At 39.0% G+C, this 16,048-nt stretch overlaps 1 protein-coding gene across 2 annotated transcripts in view; it reads right to left on the bottom strand.

Annotated features, from left to right (window-relative positions):
* LOC107721324 (absent in melanoma 1 protein-like) overlaps positions 1 to 16,048 on the bottom strand; it is a 59,757-nt gene that overhangs the window by 9,316 nt on the left and 34,393 nt on the right. Inside the window, exons 1-9 of one of the 2 annotated variants that reach the window (XM_016529284.1) lie at positions 14,355 to 14,699; positions 10,988 to 12,195; positions 5,632 to 9,817; positions 3,350 to 3,388; positions 3,028 to 3,146; positions 2,756 to 2,930; positions 2,443 to 2,582; positions 633 to 759; positions 490 to 525 (exon numbers count right to left, since the gene is read on the bottom strand). In XM_016529284.1, the coding sequence (XP_016384770.1) occupies positions 490 to 525; positions 633 to 759; positions 2,443 to 2,582; positions 2,756 to 2,930; positions 3,028 to 3,146; positions 3,350 to 3,388; positions 5,632 to 9,817; positions 10,988 to 12,195; positions 14,355 to 14,357 (6,033 nt within the window). In that variant the 5' untranslated portion in view covers positions 14,358 to 14,699. Of the gene's footprint in view, positions 1 to 489; positions 526 to 632; positions 760 to 2,442; positions 2,583 to 2,755; positions 2,931 to 3,027; positions 3,147 to 3,349; positions 3,389 to 5,631; positions 9,818 to 10,987; positions 12,196 to 14,354; positions 14,700 to 16,048 lie in introns of those variants that run through there. The other variant, XM_016529276.1, reaches the window with a different exon arrangement.

Here is a 16,048-nt window from a genome sequence, read left to right as displayed (position 1 = left end):
TTCAGGAATGACAGGAACTTTGTCAAGTAAAGCCCTGTGAGGTTCAGTTCACAGAAACTAAGCCGACTTCCCTGGTCCATCAAAACCATTGGACTGTTTCTTATAAGTAACATTTAATTGTAATTAAACCATTATGGGATCACATGCCTCTGCTGTGAGAAACATGTATTGCCAAAGCTCCGACTGTATCTAACTGTACTTTCAAAGTCAGACACAATGCCGCTGCTCTTTCACGGCTCAGAAATCAAAAGAACAAATACTGGCACGGGCTGAGCAAGCAAAGAACAAGAACAAACCCCACCTCTGGGCATGCTCGATCTGGTCCAGACTACCTGCACCAACAGGTACTTTTAATTCCAGGCTGTACAGAATGTCTTTCGCCAAATAAATGTGCACAATTAGTCTTTAGTTGTTGCGTTTTTCTCAGTGAGCTGAACTACACCTTTTTGTTCAATCAGTGTTCAATGTGATTTAACATGTAAAGCTCACCTTAATTTCATTGGGATTTTCCACCTTAATTTCACCCTGTGAAAAGCAAAAAGAACAGTTGTATATGAACCTCTGTTCATACATTTTGTTGTAAGCCAGAATGAGATGGAATGAGTGTGTGAAAATGAGTGGTATGTAATTACCATTTTCAAAGGCCGCAGTGATCCGACAAAGGGGGTGGGAAAGCCCCAGTCCTGAGGGCAGGGATACACTCCTTCCTCCAAAACAGCCAAAAGACCCTGGAAACCTGGGTCACTAAAGACCATCCATCTACAAACACACAACCACAGTAAGAATAGATCTAAAAGGATTTTAGAACCTGGTAAAAGATAACTTTCATTTTGTAATTTAAAAACATGCTTCTTGAAGTTTTGGCAAAGAACAAACATGCCAAGGCAGAAATTTTTTTTTTCGAAAATGCCATCTCCATCCAACACACAACAAGAAGAAAACAACATTCCAACAGGCACACAGTCTCTTTCTCTCTCTCTCGGAGTCTCTCAACTCCAATCATAGGTCACATGCTTTAACCTCAAAACTTTCCACTTGATCATGCAGTGAGGACAAACATGAGGCTTGTGTCCTTCATATCTCCTTTTAGCTCTGAGTTTTGCTCCCATGCACTACTGATCATAAGTTAGGGATCAGTAAGATTTTTTAAAGTGACAGTAAAGACATTTATAATGTTTCAAATACATGGAGTTCTTTTGAATTTTCCATTCATTAAGATACTGAGGAAAAATGCTACACAGCAACAACTGCTTTCAGCACTGATAATAAGAAATGTTTCCTGAACATTTAACATGAACAATTAGCATATTAGAATTATTTCTGAAGGATCATGTGACTGAAGACTGGAGTAATGGTTGCTGAAAATTCAGTTTTAAAATGTATTAAAACAGAAATCAGTTATTTTAAAGTGTAATAATATTTCACAGTATAACTATTTTTTAATATAACTATAAATGCAGCCTTTGGGAGCACAAGAGACTACTTTGAAAAATAATAAAATTAATAAAATCTTACCCCAAACTTTAGTATTGTATATACCGTATTGGCCCGAATATAAGACGAACCCCCCTTTTTCAGATGTACCTTTTGGAAAAAGGCTTTTTAAAAACCAAATCTTGTTTTTTCTCAGTAAAACACATTTTGTCTTCAATTATTTTCATATTGCATATTTTTCCTATTTTAATTTTTGTTTTGAAATTATGGTAAAAACTGGTCAAATGTACCAACAATCACATTTAAAAAATAAACACTTTTTGATATACCATAAAAATAAAAAAAAACAGGTAGCCCATCTGAATGAGGACATTTAGGCTATCCATCTAATAGTATTTATATATTCTGTGGAAGGCGTAGGACCAAGAAATGTTCATCAAAAAAACAAAAAACAGGTAGCCCATCTGAATTAGGACATTTAGGCTATCCATCTAATAGTAGCCTACCAAAATCTTATTAAGAGTAGAAGTTAAATCTTACTGTAGTCTTCAGATCTGGGTACTGTCTTACGTTTTAAAATCACAAAGGGAGTTTGTTGCCATCAGGCTAACGTGACAGTCATGCCTCATGCAGCTGTAAGGTTTTCTTTCTCTTTTGTTTTTACTCGCGATATTTACAACACGCATTACATTACGTATTTCATGGCACACTCGTTTTTTGTGTGAACATTGCCACCTATTGTTGTGGGTGTATTATTGACATGTCAAAGTCTAGACCCTGAATATAAGACGACCGCGTTTTTTCAGATGTATTTCCAAGAAAAAAATATCGTCTTATATTCGGGACAATACGGTAGTAATGTAATTATTTAATCACTGGGGTAAAACATCATCATAAAGATGAGGAATTTCAAATAAATGTCAACATATAATGTTGCACAACCAAGTTTTAAATCACTTCACTATCAGATCCCATATCGGGTGTATGCATTTATGTAAGTTCACTTACACTCCACTGTGAACCTTAATGGACCCAGTACTCTGAGGAATACCAAATGAACAGGTCTCTATGGTGTCATCACAAAATGAAGACACTCGGCCCATCCCATTTAGCTCTGTGAACAGGTCGATTTTTGGTGTGCTGTAGTCCTGAGAGAAAAATACTAGAGCAAGTTATCAAAGAACAAAGCATGCATGCTAGCGGTTCAATGGTAATGCATTTTATTTCTTTTGTATTTAAGAGATTCTTTGGGTAATTTGACTCATTGATCAGAGTACTGAGGTCAAGCGTTGATCCATGTGACTCACGATTTTTGACTCACCCTTAATGCAAGCCTAATGGAGCCAATAACCATGGGTGTGGTTGGGAGTGGCAGGCCGTTGGGCCCCACTTCCCCACTAGGCTCTGTCTCCGCCCACTCATTTGCTATCTCTGCTGGCCCCTCCTCCAGAGCGATGGACCGGCCCTGGAAGCCAGGCTTTTCATACAGCAGCCAGCTAACAGGACAAGACAAACATTAACATTAGTAACCTTCCACTTTAAAATGTCACAGGATTTGTCACATTCTGAATAGGAGGAAGTGACTGTTCTTACCATCCTCTAACGACCTTTATGGAAATGAGTGGAGAGAGGTTTAGGGAGGTGGCATCCTCTATGTCTCTGAACACCTCGTATGCCTCCCCTCCAAAATGAGGTTGTTGGTATATCACAATCTGCAAGCAATAATATTGAAACACTCTCCATAAATGTGTTCAACTGTTTTTCCTTTCTTATTTGAAGCACTGTAAAAGTGGATAATGAACTGGAAAGTAACAGTAAACTGGCTGTACTAAAATGTATACTAAATAAATGTATAGTAAATTACTATAAATTATGATCAATTTTGCATAGACCGGTATATTCAGTTTTGCAATACCTTTCCAGGGCGTCTGTGGAAGCCTCTGACACCTGATGTCTGGAAATCAAAAACTCAAGTTAATATTAAAACATTATTTTCATTATAAACCTTTTAACATGAACATTGATGACATTTTCAAAACTACTTTGAGACACTGACAGGACCTTTGGTTCAAATACAGCACAGCTCACCATGGTACTATGATCAGTGGTACCTAAAAAAACAAACTGAAGCCTAGAGAGCTTAACATTCCTCTTGCATCTTAAAGACAAGACTGACAAAATTTCCACTGATAACGGAAATTTATCAGGCAGGTACAGACAACATAAGCAGTTTCAAAGGTGAAGCAAGACTTCCCTACAGCCCTGTGAAAAAACGTTTGTACACTTTAAGCATTAGTGTATGTAGCACATGCGGTTCTTTATACTAACATGATATAATTAAAATAATAAATAAATAAGGTTTGTAGGTGTAAAATGTATTAAGAAAGGTAAAGTTACAGTATGGGCGTCAAAATCTAGCATAATTAAGTGAAAATTAAATAAAAAGTAAAAAATATGTTTAAAGACTGTACTTTGGTGGCTCATGAGATGTCTCTTGACAAAAATGACTACATTTGATAGCCAAATGACTATAGTTAGTGTAGAATTAAAATTTATATTGAAATGGATTTTACTGGTTGTTTCAAAAAAATGTGAGGTTTACAGTTCACTGGAATGTGATCTGATCTAATCTCAGTAAGACAGACAGAAACATTTTTAATAAGATGACAGATTTATGTCACAATGAAGTATGTATTCTGTACTTTGAAGGTCTACTATTTTTCCTTAAAAATTGGTAATTGAGTAAAAGTACAAGCATTCAGTTTCAATAGTATTAGAGTAAACTACAATTTGAAGCACAAATTTTAGTTTACACATGTACTGTACAATGGAAGCTTTGAAACCGAATACTTGTACTTTCAGTCAATTACCTAAACTAAACTAAAAATGAGAGAATTGTTGGGCTTATTTATTACTCATAAGAGATTTTATGAAACAATGGACATTTGGTATTATAAGGGACATTGAATGCTCGTTTTCCACAAGTTGGTATTATTCTTTAGGGTCTTCATGAAATGTCTGCAAAATACTTTCGTTAAAATTCCTCAATGGTTGTGTATAACAACACGTTTTTACCTTGTCAAAAACAGTTGTGTTCATTTCAATGCATGTCTCTTTAAATAATAATGAGCTACTGCTCACTCCACCCCTCTCTGCCGTCTTTTATGTATTAGGTGGCGCATTACCATCAAAAACAAAACTAATCCACTGCATCCTCTTTGGCTCTCATGTCGGGAGAAAATGAAGACTCTCATGTTCACTTTTAAATCCAACTACAAAACACCTGCATTGCTTACAACAGGGGTTTTCAATCTTTTAGATGCCACGGACCCCCAAATATGATCATTATTGTGTAAGGGACCCCCATCCTTAAATGTAAAATACATGTATATAGTTTCTTGTATAAATACCCAATTTACACTGTGAAAATTTCATATTATAAGCAAGTAAAAAATATGAATTGAAAAATATTTATTTTCTATTAAATTACATTATTATTAATTTTTTTCTAAAAGCATTATTTAAAATGTATCTAAAATACTATATTTATTTATGTATCTTTTTAAGATACATTTTATAATTCATTTTAATATATTTTGTATGTATTTCTTTGTTTTAATTTTTACTAATTGATTTTAATACATTTATGGATAATTTATTTATTTAATTCTTATTCAATCATATTTTTATGGTAATTGTTTTATAATTATATATAATATAATAATATATTATAATTACAATGATAATAATATAATTTTTACATTTATTATTTTATTACTTTAATTTTTATGCTTTTTCTCCAAACATTTTCAAGGACCCCCTAGCACTTCCTTGGGGGCCCCAGGGGGTCCCCAGACCCCAGTTTGAAAACCCCTGGCTTACAAGACATTGCTGTCACTACAGCTGCTCGACCGCACAGACAGCGTACAACTGGCTGAGGGTGGAAATATGGTAATACGGGACAGTCCGTCAGCGGCGGTAGACGGGGCTTTAGCAGTATGACCCCATACTGCTCAGAAAATCAAAACGGCTTGATAATTGAAACTGTTTAGGTTATTTGGGGATTAAAAAAAAGGAGTGAATGGATTTTTATCATTGTAGGGTGGTTCTGTCCACACACTGCTAAGACACAAATATATGCAAACAACATGTAAAAGTGAATTTTGCATCTGATGTCCTCTTTAACATTTTTCTTACCTCTGCGTATGTTGGTGAAAGACTGGTGGGTGTGGGCAGTGGAATCTGCTGAGTGCTGTTGGATGGAGATATTAATCCTGATATGCCTTGCAGTTCCATGCTTGAGTTAAATTTATTGGAAGTGAGATTCAAATCCAATGCAGGGACAGAACCAGTGTCAGGCCTTTGCTGGCTCATGGTGTTTGCTTCTTTCCCTTTATTCATGTACTTTTCCAAAAAGTCAGGCAGCTTAACTTCTGAGAAACTTGGAAGAGGTGGAGGTGTGGATGGGCTCTTTACTGAATCACCAGGTCCTGCCTTTACACTGCCAGAATCTGGCAAATCACCAAGTGCCTCTTTTGCAGAGGTGACAGCATGGGGCAGCAGTATGTCCTTTCGATCTCCTGAGGTTGGCACCGCCTCTGGTGGTGGCGTTATGGGTGACTGAATGCCATTAATGAGAGAGCTTGGTTCAGTTCGGGCTTTTCTTGCTGTGCTTGGGGAGTTCACAAGGTTTGAGATGATTGACATTCTTTCCAATCTTGAGGACACTTTTCCAGAGCCCTCAGTGTTCTGTTTTTCTCCATCAGTTTTCTCGTCGGTGACTGTGACCTTTTTAGCTTTGTCTTGTTCCCGTCTAGAGGAGAGACCTTTATAAAGAAGGCTGTCCTCAGAACGTTTGGACAGTGGGTTGGTTTTTGCCTCTTTGTTTTTCTTCTTGATCATCATGGCTGGAGAGGGGTCTTTAGGTCCTGCAGTTTTTCTTGTCCCAAACTGGAACTGTTCTGGGTCAAATATCTTCTCAAAGTGATCTTCTTTAATGGCAGGCATGGCAAAAGGAGGTGACGGCATTTTGTTCTGCCCATGTTTTCTTGGTGGCAAAGAGAAAGGGGAGCAGTTCTCCTTGATGTTACGAATGAAATCATCAAAGTCATTAGAAGTGTCAAGCTGATTGTCATCACTTGCAGAACAATCCAAACGTCTCTCTGTTTTCTTCTTCTCAAAACTTTGGTCCACGTCTAACCAACTAGATGGTGCTTTGCTATTTTGTGAGAGGCTTTTGGGGTCCAAAGGAAGATTCTGAGAAGTAAACTGATGAACACTTTGGTCAGTTGGTGGTTTCAGCTTTTGTAAGTTCGTAGCTGGTATTTTATCATGAGGCTTTGTAAGATCCTTGACTTTCAGGTTGGACTCTGTATTTTTAATTTGGACTTCACTCTTTCTGTCCACTTTGGAAGTCAGTTTATCTGTTATTTTAACTGATGTAGGTTGCTGATCTAAAGTCTGATCACCTTTTCGAATGGGTTTAGAAGCAGCCTCTGGAGCCGTGATCACTGCTACTGGTGTCTTATCAACTTGCTTCAATTGATTTAATTCATTCTGTTTGACACACTCTGGGTTTGTTTTATGCGAGTCTCCAGACTGAACCAGTTGCTTCTCTAATACTTTGTGTTTGCCACTCTCTTCTTCACTTTTAACCTTTTCATCTAGTTTTGTAATTGTTTTTGGTTGTTTTAGATCTGAATTCACAGCATTTTCCACACTGAGCTTTTTGGTCTCAGTCTTTTGGGTTGTTTCAGATGAGTCCTCTGAAATTACTTGACTGATTTGTTCCTGAGAAGAGCGAGACTTCTCTGTATCTTGACCACTCAGATGACTGGTTGTCTCAAACCCAGCATGGGACTTCTCTTTAACAACGTCTGGCAGCTCATTAGATGCAAGCTGCACATGTGATTCTGTTGAAACTGGTACATCTGTCACTGTCTTTTGTAAGTGTGAATCGCTCTTTTCTGAAAGCAACACATCCAGTTTCACTTTGGTTTCAGTAGCCCCAGATTTTTCATCCTTCGTTTCAAAAGCAGCTTTTGATTGTTTGGCTGTCTTGGGTATTTTGGAAATTTCATCTGCCTTAGACAGGGAACACGTCTCTTTGTTGAATCCAAGAACCTTGTCTGGGTCAACATCTGACTGCTTATCTGGCGTAATTTGGACATGTGACTCTGATGAATCTGGTATATTTGATTCAGTCTGTGGTTTTATGAACTGCAAATTTTGGTTTTCTGAAAGCGACACATCTAATTTGACTGTGTTTTCAGCAGCACCAAATTTTTCACCCTTCGTTTCAGAAGTGACTTTTGATTGTTTACCAATATTTTGAGTGCTCAGATCGCTGGTTCTGTATTGGTCCGTCACAGGTATTGAGGAAATTTCATTTTCCTTGAAAATGCCACATTTCTCTTTCTTGAACCCAGTAAGTGGCTTTTCTTTGACTGACTGATTATTTGGTACATCCTGGACATGTAGGTTTTGTGAAACTGGTAGATCTGACTCCGTCTGCTTTTCTGAGTTTGAATCTTTCTTTTCTGAAAACACTTCCAGTGTGACTTTCTCAGCAGCACCAGATTTCTCACCATTTGTTTCGGAAGAGGCTTTTGATTGTATAGCCATCTTGGATGTTGTGGAAATTTCAACTGTCTTAGTAATATCTGGCTGTTTATCTGATGCAACTTGCGCATGTGTGTCTGATGAAAATGATAGATTTGATTTTGTCTGTCGATTGGTTTGTAAATCATTGTTTACTGAAAGTGGCACATCTGGTGTGACTATGGTCTCTGCAGCATCACAATTTTCACTTTCAGAAATGGCTTTTGATTGCTTCAAAATATTTTCTACTTTGTCAGATTTCAAAGCATCTGTGGGTGTGACAGACAAATTTGTTGTTTTCTCGCCTTTGTCTGTTTTTGAATCTGAAGTTGCAGCTGGCTCTGCCTTCCTAAAATCTTTCCTGGGTTTGAGTTTAGTGGGACTTTTGAGATGTGGAGTTCCTGACTGTAAATCATCCATCTCCTTAACAGGGCTTTTCAATTTGAGCTCTGGCGATACCTTGACCACAGCATTCCTAGCGGCTTGATCACATTTGGAAGATTTGCCATCAGCAACAGGACCGTTAACCAGTGATGACTCATTTATCTCTGGCTTGGTAAGTGGCAGTGAGGCTGGTTCATGTGACTCACTCTTTCCGTGGGCAACTTCTCCATCTGAGGGCTGTTTCTGAGGGCTCAATGGTGTCATTCGAGGCAGCTTCCTTCCTGTTGGTGACACATCAGTCATTAATTTTTCTGGACTCTTTGGACCGCTCAGCTGGGTTTCGTTTGCTGGCTTCTCCTTTTCAATATTCTGATCTGACTGGTCTGTGCCAGGCGCTGAGGAAGAAAGTTTTGTCTCGGTTTTGTTGCCAGTGTCACCTGATTTGAATTTACTCTTTGAATAGGAAAAACTACTCTTTGATGTTGGACTTCTGTCAGTGGCAACTGTCGGTTGTGTTTTTGGCTTTTGGATATCTTTAAAGGTTTTGAATTCAGTGTTACGTTTTGTTGAACCAGAATTCTCCAATGAAGATGGGGAAGATGGGAATTTATCCACAGACAGGGAATGTTTTAGTTCTTTACTTCTTTCTCTTTTAGTCTTTGAAAGATTGACCTGTTCTTTAGTGGGTTGAGAAGTTTTGGTCGTTAGTGAGGCATCCAAAACATCCCTCTCTTCCAATCTCTTAGTCGGTGATATTTTCCGCTCTGGGCTTATTGATGCTGCCTCAATCTGACGTTTGGTGGACATCTGTCTTTCAGCTTCTGTAGAAACACTATACACTGTAACAACCTCCAGCACTTTCTTTGGTTTTGTTTGAACCTCTGGTGTGGCTTTCTTGGGAATTCCGGTCTTGATTTCATTTGGTTTATTAAGTGTAACTGATTGGTCCTTTTCTGTTGGCGATTTAATCTCTTTTTGATCTGTCTGCTTCTGCAAAATCCTCCGTACTGGAGGCACTTCTATCTTTGATGCCTCAGAGAGGCTTTTAATGCGAGACATTACAGCTTTCGTTTTAGGGGCAACTTGTGGTGGAGGGCTCTTTGCTTTAATTCCCCCATTTGGTCCACTGGTGGCTCTGTCCGTACGTTTGGATGGCATAGATGAGTTTTGATGACTGCTCATCACAGTGTTCAATGGTACTTTATTAATTGGCATTTCTGGGAAATCAAATTCCTCCCCAAAGTCTGTAGCGTCTCTGTTTTCTGTTGAAAGTTCAAAGGGGCTGTCTACATCCTCATCAAGAGGCTGCTCTTGGACAAAAACAGCTCCTACATCTCCTACTGACTCGTTTATCTGTCGGTTAGACTGCTTGACATTCACACTTTTGGGGTTTGGTAATCTGTGGAACGACATAAAAGCAACAGCAATGTTAAGAGACAAGTATGGGAGGATCCATGCATTCATATGCTTTCAACAGCATGCATCACATTAATGAGAAATAATTTGAATTCTTCAAGTGTGAAAAAACACAGACACCTCATATGCAAACCATCCCATAGATGCATATTTCCTGTTGAAGAGCTCAAATTATTTCAGATCACTTCTTATGAACATGTTTGGCCGCATTTCTAACCTTGACATCATCACTGCCCACGACATAAACTGCTTAAACTTTTAACCATAACATATCAATTAATTGTGTAGACTTTTTAGATTACTCAGTTAAAAAGGGCTGATTAATCACACGTGAACTTGCACAGAGTTATTCAGGTAAATTGATTCTGTGTTAAGTAAAGATCAAATCATACAAAAGGAAATAACACAATCACAAGCTGCTATAGAAACTGAAGTGATCACTTAATTTCCACTGTGCAGGTGGTAATTAACTTTAAGCAGCTGTACATGATGATATGATGATGAACAAGATGATAAAATCATATTACATTGAGACAGCAGTTTTTCAACATAAGGCAACCCTCATTTATGGTTAGATCTATTCTTCCATGTATCATGGTTTCCACAAAAATATTAAGCTGCCCAACCATTTTCAACATGTATATATTAAAAAATTTTTATATAATAATTATTTATTAACTTGAGCACCAAATCAGACTATTAGAATGTTTTCTAAAGGATCATGTGACACTGAAGACTGGATGCTGAATGGCTGCTGAACATTCAGCTTTACCATCACAGGAATAAATAACATTTTGAAATGTATTTAAACACAATAACAATTATTTTAAATTGTAATAATATTTCACAATTTTACTGTTTTTACTGTATTTTTGATTAAATAAACACAGCTTTAGTGAGCATAAGAGACTTCTTTCAAAAACATTTTAAAAATCTTACCGACCCCAATCCTTTGAACAGTATACTATATATACAACAGAAACCTAAATCTATGGAAAGATCTTAGAGTCATTGTTCATCTCATACTCAAAATCATGGGAACCCAAGTATCATATTGCACATAGTAATCTGCACTGTACTGTACAGACTGAACAAAGGCCTCGCTGCTCAGTAACCCAACACAGACACACAAACACAACACAGGAGTACTTACATTTTCACCTTAACCTGCTGTACATTCTGCGTTATATCCAAATCAGTCTCACTTTGAGTCTCTGTGTCAGCTTGTTCTTCCCCGTCTAGGCTTGATTGAGAACCAACAAACACTCTTTTAGCAAAGACTTTCTCACTCTTCGACAGTTTCAAGCTTCTGCGTTTCTCTTCATTGCTCTCAGCATGCAGCCGTTTAGGAACAAGGCTGTCTCGAGTTTCCTCCTCTGGTGGTTCAGTGCTGTCTTTTGAAGCATGTAAGGTGAAGATGGCATGCTCTGCAGCTTGAGAAGGAGCAGGAGTGTTGCTAGGTGCTGCACTGAGGGCAGAATAACTCTCGACTGGGCTGGCCGGAGCAGGTTCTGTAGAAGAGAGTGAGTCAGTAATTGAGCTCTCACTCTCCTCCTCTGTCAGGTGAGTTTCCGCCCACACGGCTCTGTGTACTTGACCAGGTGAGGGAGATGACTGCACTGACCTCTCCTTTGCCTCAGGGAAAGTGGTGTTCGTTGGGGCAAGAAGCTCATTATTGCTTTCTTGATTGCTTATTTTACGTGATTTTCGTTTGCCGCTGTTTTTCTTCCCCATGCTTTCAGTTTCTGTCGGTTCTCCAGGCTGAATATCAGAGGATGATGAGTTTCTGGACTGTGATCCCAGAGTCACCCCAACCAACGCTGTGTAATTCCCACCGCCTGTGATGGTGGTTTTCAAAACTGTCTTTTTATTCTCCGTCCCGCTTGAAACCGCGGGGGACTTTGGCGTGTCAGGGGTGTGTATAGGGGCGTCTGCACATTTCTTTATTGTTGTATCTGTTGTCTCCTCCAGGTACACCTTGAGCTTCCTGTTCACCTCCTTCACCAGATTCTCTGTTTTCTTGTCACTGGAGGTTTCAACCCTGCTCACCTTGAACACTTCCACCTCTTTTACGCTCCCTCGTCCGCTACTGCCGCTGTCGGCAAAAGGCAAGTCTCCTCCATCTGCGACAATGGAGGCTATGCTACACACACTGGGACTTCTATTCTCCGGCCCAAACACTGAATCGTCGATCTCTTTGTGTTGAGTCCGTCTCAGTTCCTCTGATCCTGAGTACCTGGCTGGGCTGTTTGCCTCCGGTGACAAATTTTCATCCCTGTCATCCGATGTGGTACTGCTTTTTTTCTTCCGGGTGAAAAAGCTTCCAATGCGGTTAAGAACTCCACTCTTCTCCTCAGAACTCTGGAACAACAAGAAAAGGAAAAACAGGTAAGAAGACCTAAATAAATACAGATCTCAATTATAAAACTCACAGATCTCTGTACAGATATCAATGATAAAACTCTTATTAAACTTGAGCACTTGCGGCTGTGTTGAAGGGGTTGCAGATTTCAGTCAGAAATGAGGCTAGCTTTTCATTTTAGTTCCACTTGCTAAATTATGATAAAAGATTTTGGTAAAATAACACCAGAGGTCAATACACAAAAAATGAGAGTTCAGTGTATTTCTGTATTTTAGAGTCATCTTATGACATTAACTGATTTACTATTTACTTATCAGAAGATGTAAAGAGTCACTCCTTTACTTGTATTTCCAACAGATTCTCTTGTATTCTCGCTTCTTTATTCAACTTTGTTATTGGATGTTTATCTTTATTTACCAATAGAAAACCAAAGTATCTATGGTAACTGATGTCTGTTTCCCCCACGTGTGAACATAACTTCCTGGATGACTCTATCTAGACCGCACAGCTACCTTACTGTTTCAAGTTCAGTTATACATGATTACACTTAATTAGATTATAAATTGCATAACCTTAGTTATAGTATTAAGGCATTCAACATAAGACAGTCACACACACTTTTTCGAGAAATTATGTAAAGTATCTCTGGACAACTTGAGACAAGTCCCAAAACATCCTCTTTAAAGACAATCCATGGATTTCAAAATCTTAATGTGAGACAAACCCAGACTTGGCGAGCACTCAGAAAACTTTGGTGTACAAGAACATAGTCACCTGAGAACAAGAGGAAGCACCTCAACAGATTCAAGTCAGCACAGAACCCTAATCAGACATTATATAGCCTTCAGATTCATAACGGTGCATCTTGGTAATATTATATCCAACAAAATGTGAGAACTTGGTAGTACCACTGCATCAGTCATTTTTAGTGACAATGTAAAATTCTAAATATTCTATTTAACATTTATTTTAAAATAAACTGAATAAAATATAATGGCTGAAAAAAAGAGAGTACTGAAATACATTTAAGAAATTTTTAGTAATAAAATGTAAGGGGGCAACTGGCCCATCTATCGGATACATAAACATATTAGCAGCGCCACGTTGACAAGAACATAAATTCCATACACCCGCGTCAGTTATACGTTTTGAAAAAAATCTGCATATAAAAAACTCGGAGCACCCGAGGTGAAATGACTAACCTCATACCTGGCCAATTCCCCCTTAATAATAAATGATATTTTCCTCTACGTAGCAGTTCTCTCTGAAACACGTTCCTCCCTGTCTCCTCTTTACCTCCACCTACTAACTTTAGAGATTCTTTGAATCATTCTTTGGAGTCGATACCTTTTAGTGAATCGGTTCAAAAACGAGACTGAACGATTCATTCACAAAACGAACTGAATCGGATCGAACTAAGCCTCATTAAAAAGGGAATCGTCTCTTTCGGATTTGACTGCTGGGGCGAAAATGAAGTTACTTTAAATACCAGAATAGAAGAAATGTTACAAATAAAAATACTGGAACTGGAAGGTGTACCTAACCGAATCAACACGCATAGAAACGTTTTCAGCTGAGCATTGTAAATTACTTTTATTGTTGTTGTCTGCTACATTTAGTGTTGACTTTTTTTAAATCATGGCTGCAACATATAAAACGAGGACATGTTTTATTACAATAAGCAACATATTTAAAACATACTCGGACAAAAACATACTGAACAAAAATAAACCGGCATGTGACTTCAGCAGCACGATTAAAAGCAGAAATGTACCACGCCATGACGTAAAGAATCATTGAATCATTTTGAATCAGCTCTTTCGAACGTACTCTTCAAAAGAAGTGATTCACGGAATCACTGTAACTATCCCAAACTAGGACAAAGGCGATGTCTCAAAACTGAGTGCTGCCTACCTATACAGCACTTTGAGTATCATAAGCGTGTTCCGACTCAGCTCAGCAAGCATTAAGATCCAATCAGCACTTTTGGAAAAATTGAGCGCGCATGAGAGACTCCAAAACGTGCTTGCCTAGGTAGGCAGTTCACTGTTTTGAGACAGTCAAAAACTCTGCAAAGCGCCATAAAACAGTGAAAACACACACACACACACACACAGATACTTTCCCTTAACATATTATACAATATCTTTCTCCTTACCATTTTATCCAGCTGGAAATAAGGATCGAGTCTGTCGTTATTGTTTTACATATGTACCAAAATCAGGACGCAGAAATCATTGTAAGCAGTCCAAAGTTCACAGCAATAAAAACAGAAGAAACACATAGCCGATCGTGTATTAATCCAGCTCGGTCCTCGATTACAATCGATATTCAGACCGTCTGCTCATTCAGTAGCTGTTCAGTCGCAAACTGCATGAGCCGGAAAAATGTCAAAACTTTTTGAAGTCGAAATCATGTTCTGTTTACTTTGGTGGCGCCGGTCCATGAGCATTGCAGGTTATGCCACATGCAAGCGAGCTCACTTTAGAGCTGTTGTGCAACTCAAAGTTAAACAACATTATTCATCCACAGTCAATGTATGAAAATCGACCACATCCAACCAAACGCCACACCCTTCCTCTCTATCCAGCATGACTCTCCCCACAGACTACTGGACATTAATAATAATAATAATAATTAGAATACAAAAATATCTTGTTTTAATATTAATTAAAATACTTGATATAACAATTAATTACTTTACTGATTACATTTAATTAAATTCTGTATTGCAATTGTCAACTTTCTTCTTTCACTTATATATATCACCAGTGCTGACAGTGAATAAAATTAAATAAAACAAATCTAATTTCTAATGTATCATTATTACATTTAGTTGCTTGTTCAGTCACAAGTATGTGTGAGCCATTAACTTAACAGGCTGGTTGATCACAATCTTGCTCTATACTCATTGTGCCTTGAGTATGATACTGAAAAATCATACTGAATGAATATTCATTCAATAAAGTATATATTGCTGAAAAGCATTTTCTAAATAGCAGGAAACATAAACCATTGTAACGATACCGCTACTGTGAGGAGCACGGAGCGAGGAACGAGGAGACGTGGAGTAGACTTCAAACCAACAGACTTTAATAAACATCAATGGAACCAGGAACACACACGTAGCGGGGATAGACGAACATTCAATACCAGACCAAGAACTCAGAACAGGACTCACTATAAATACACCTGACTTGACGAGGGGATGACGAGACACACCTGGAACTAATGAACAATCAAACACATGGGAAAACTAGGTCAGGGCAGGCACATGGAGAGGGAAAAACCCACAGATAGAGTCCAGGGGCGCGACATATCGCCACCCTCCCGGAAGGCGCGTCCTTGCGCCATAGAACAACAGAGGGGGGGAATGGGTGGGAACTTGGGAGGAGGCTCAGGAGGAGGACGGACACCCGGGAGGGGGCCGGCAGACAGAGTCCAGGGAGGTGACGATGGAGGGAGGAGCCAGGGAGGCGACAGAAAGGACTTGGAGCAGGAGGTGCCCAGCAGGACCCAGGCCACAGCCATGATGGCGGCCCATGGTGGAGCCAACGGAGGGAGGAGTAACTTGGGACCAGGAGCCCTCTCAGGGCAGGACGTGGGAACAGGAGCCTTCTCTGAGCTAGACATAGGAACAGGAACTTTCTCTGGGCTAGACTTGGGGATTGGAGCCCTCTCTGGGCTAAACTCGGGGACTGGAGCCCTCTCTGGGCTAGACTCGGGGACTGGAGCGCTCTCTGGGCTAAACTCGGGGACTGGAACCCTCTTTGGGCTAAACTCTGGGACTGGAACCCTCTCTGGGCTAAACTCGGGGACTTTAGAATCTAGTGTACCCTCTCTGGGCTAAAT

Source organism: Sinocyclocheilus rhinocerous, unplaced genomic scaffold, assembly GCF_001515625.1.
Source record: "Sinocyclocheilus rhinocerous isolate Xijiao unplaced genomic scaffold, SAMN03320098_v1.1 scaffold432, whole genome shotgun sequence".
Taxonomy (NCBI): domain Eukaryota; kingdom Metazoa; phylum Chordata; class Actinopteri; order Cypriniformes; family Cyprinidae; genus Sinocyclocheilus; species Sinocyclocheilus rhinocerous.
Note: the sequence above shows the minus strand (reverse complement) of the source record. Positions and strands in the feature narration are given on the sequence as shown.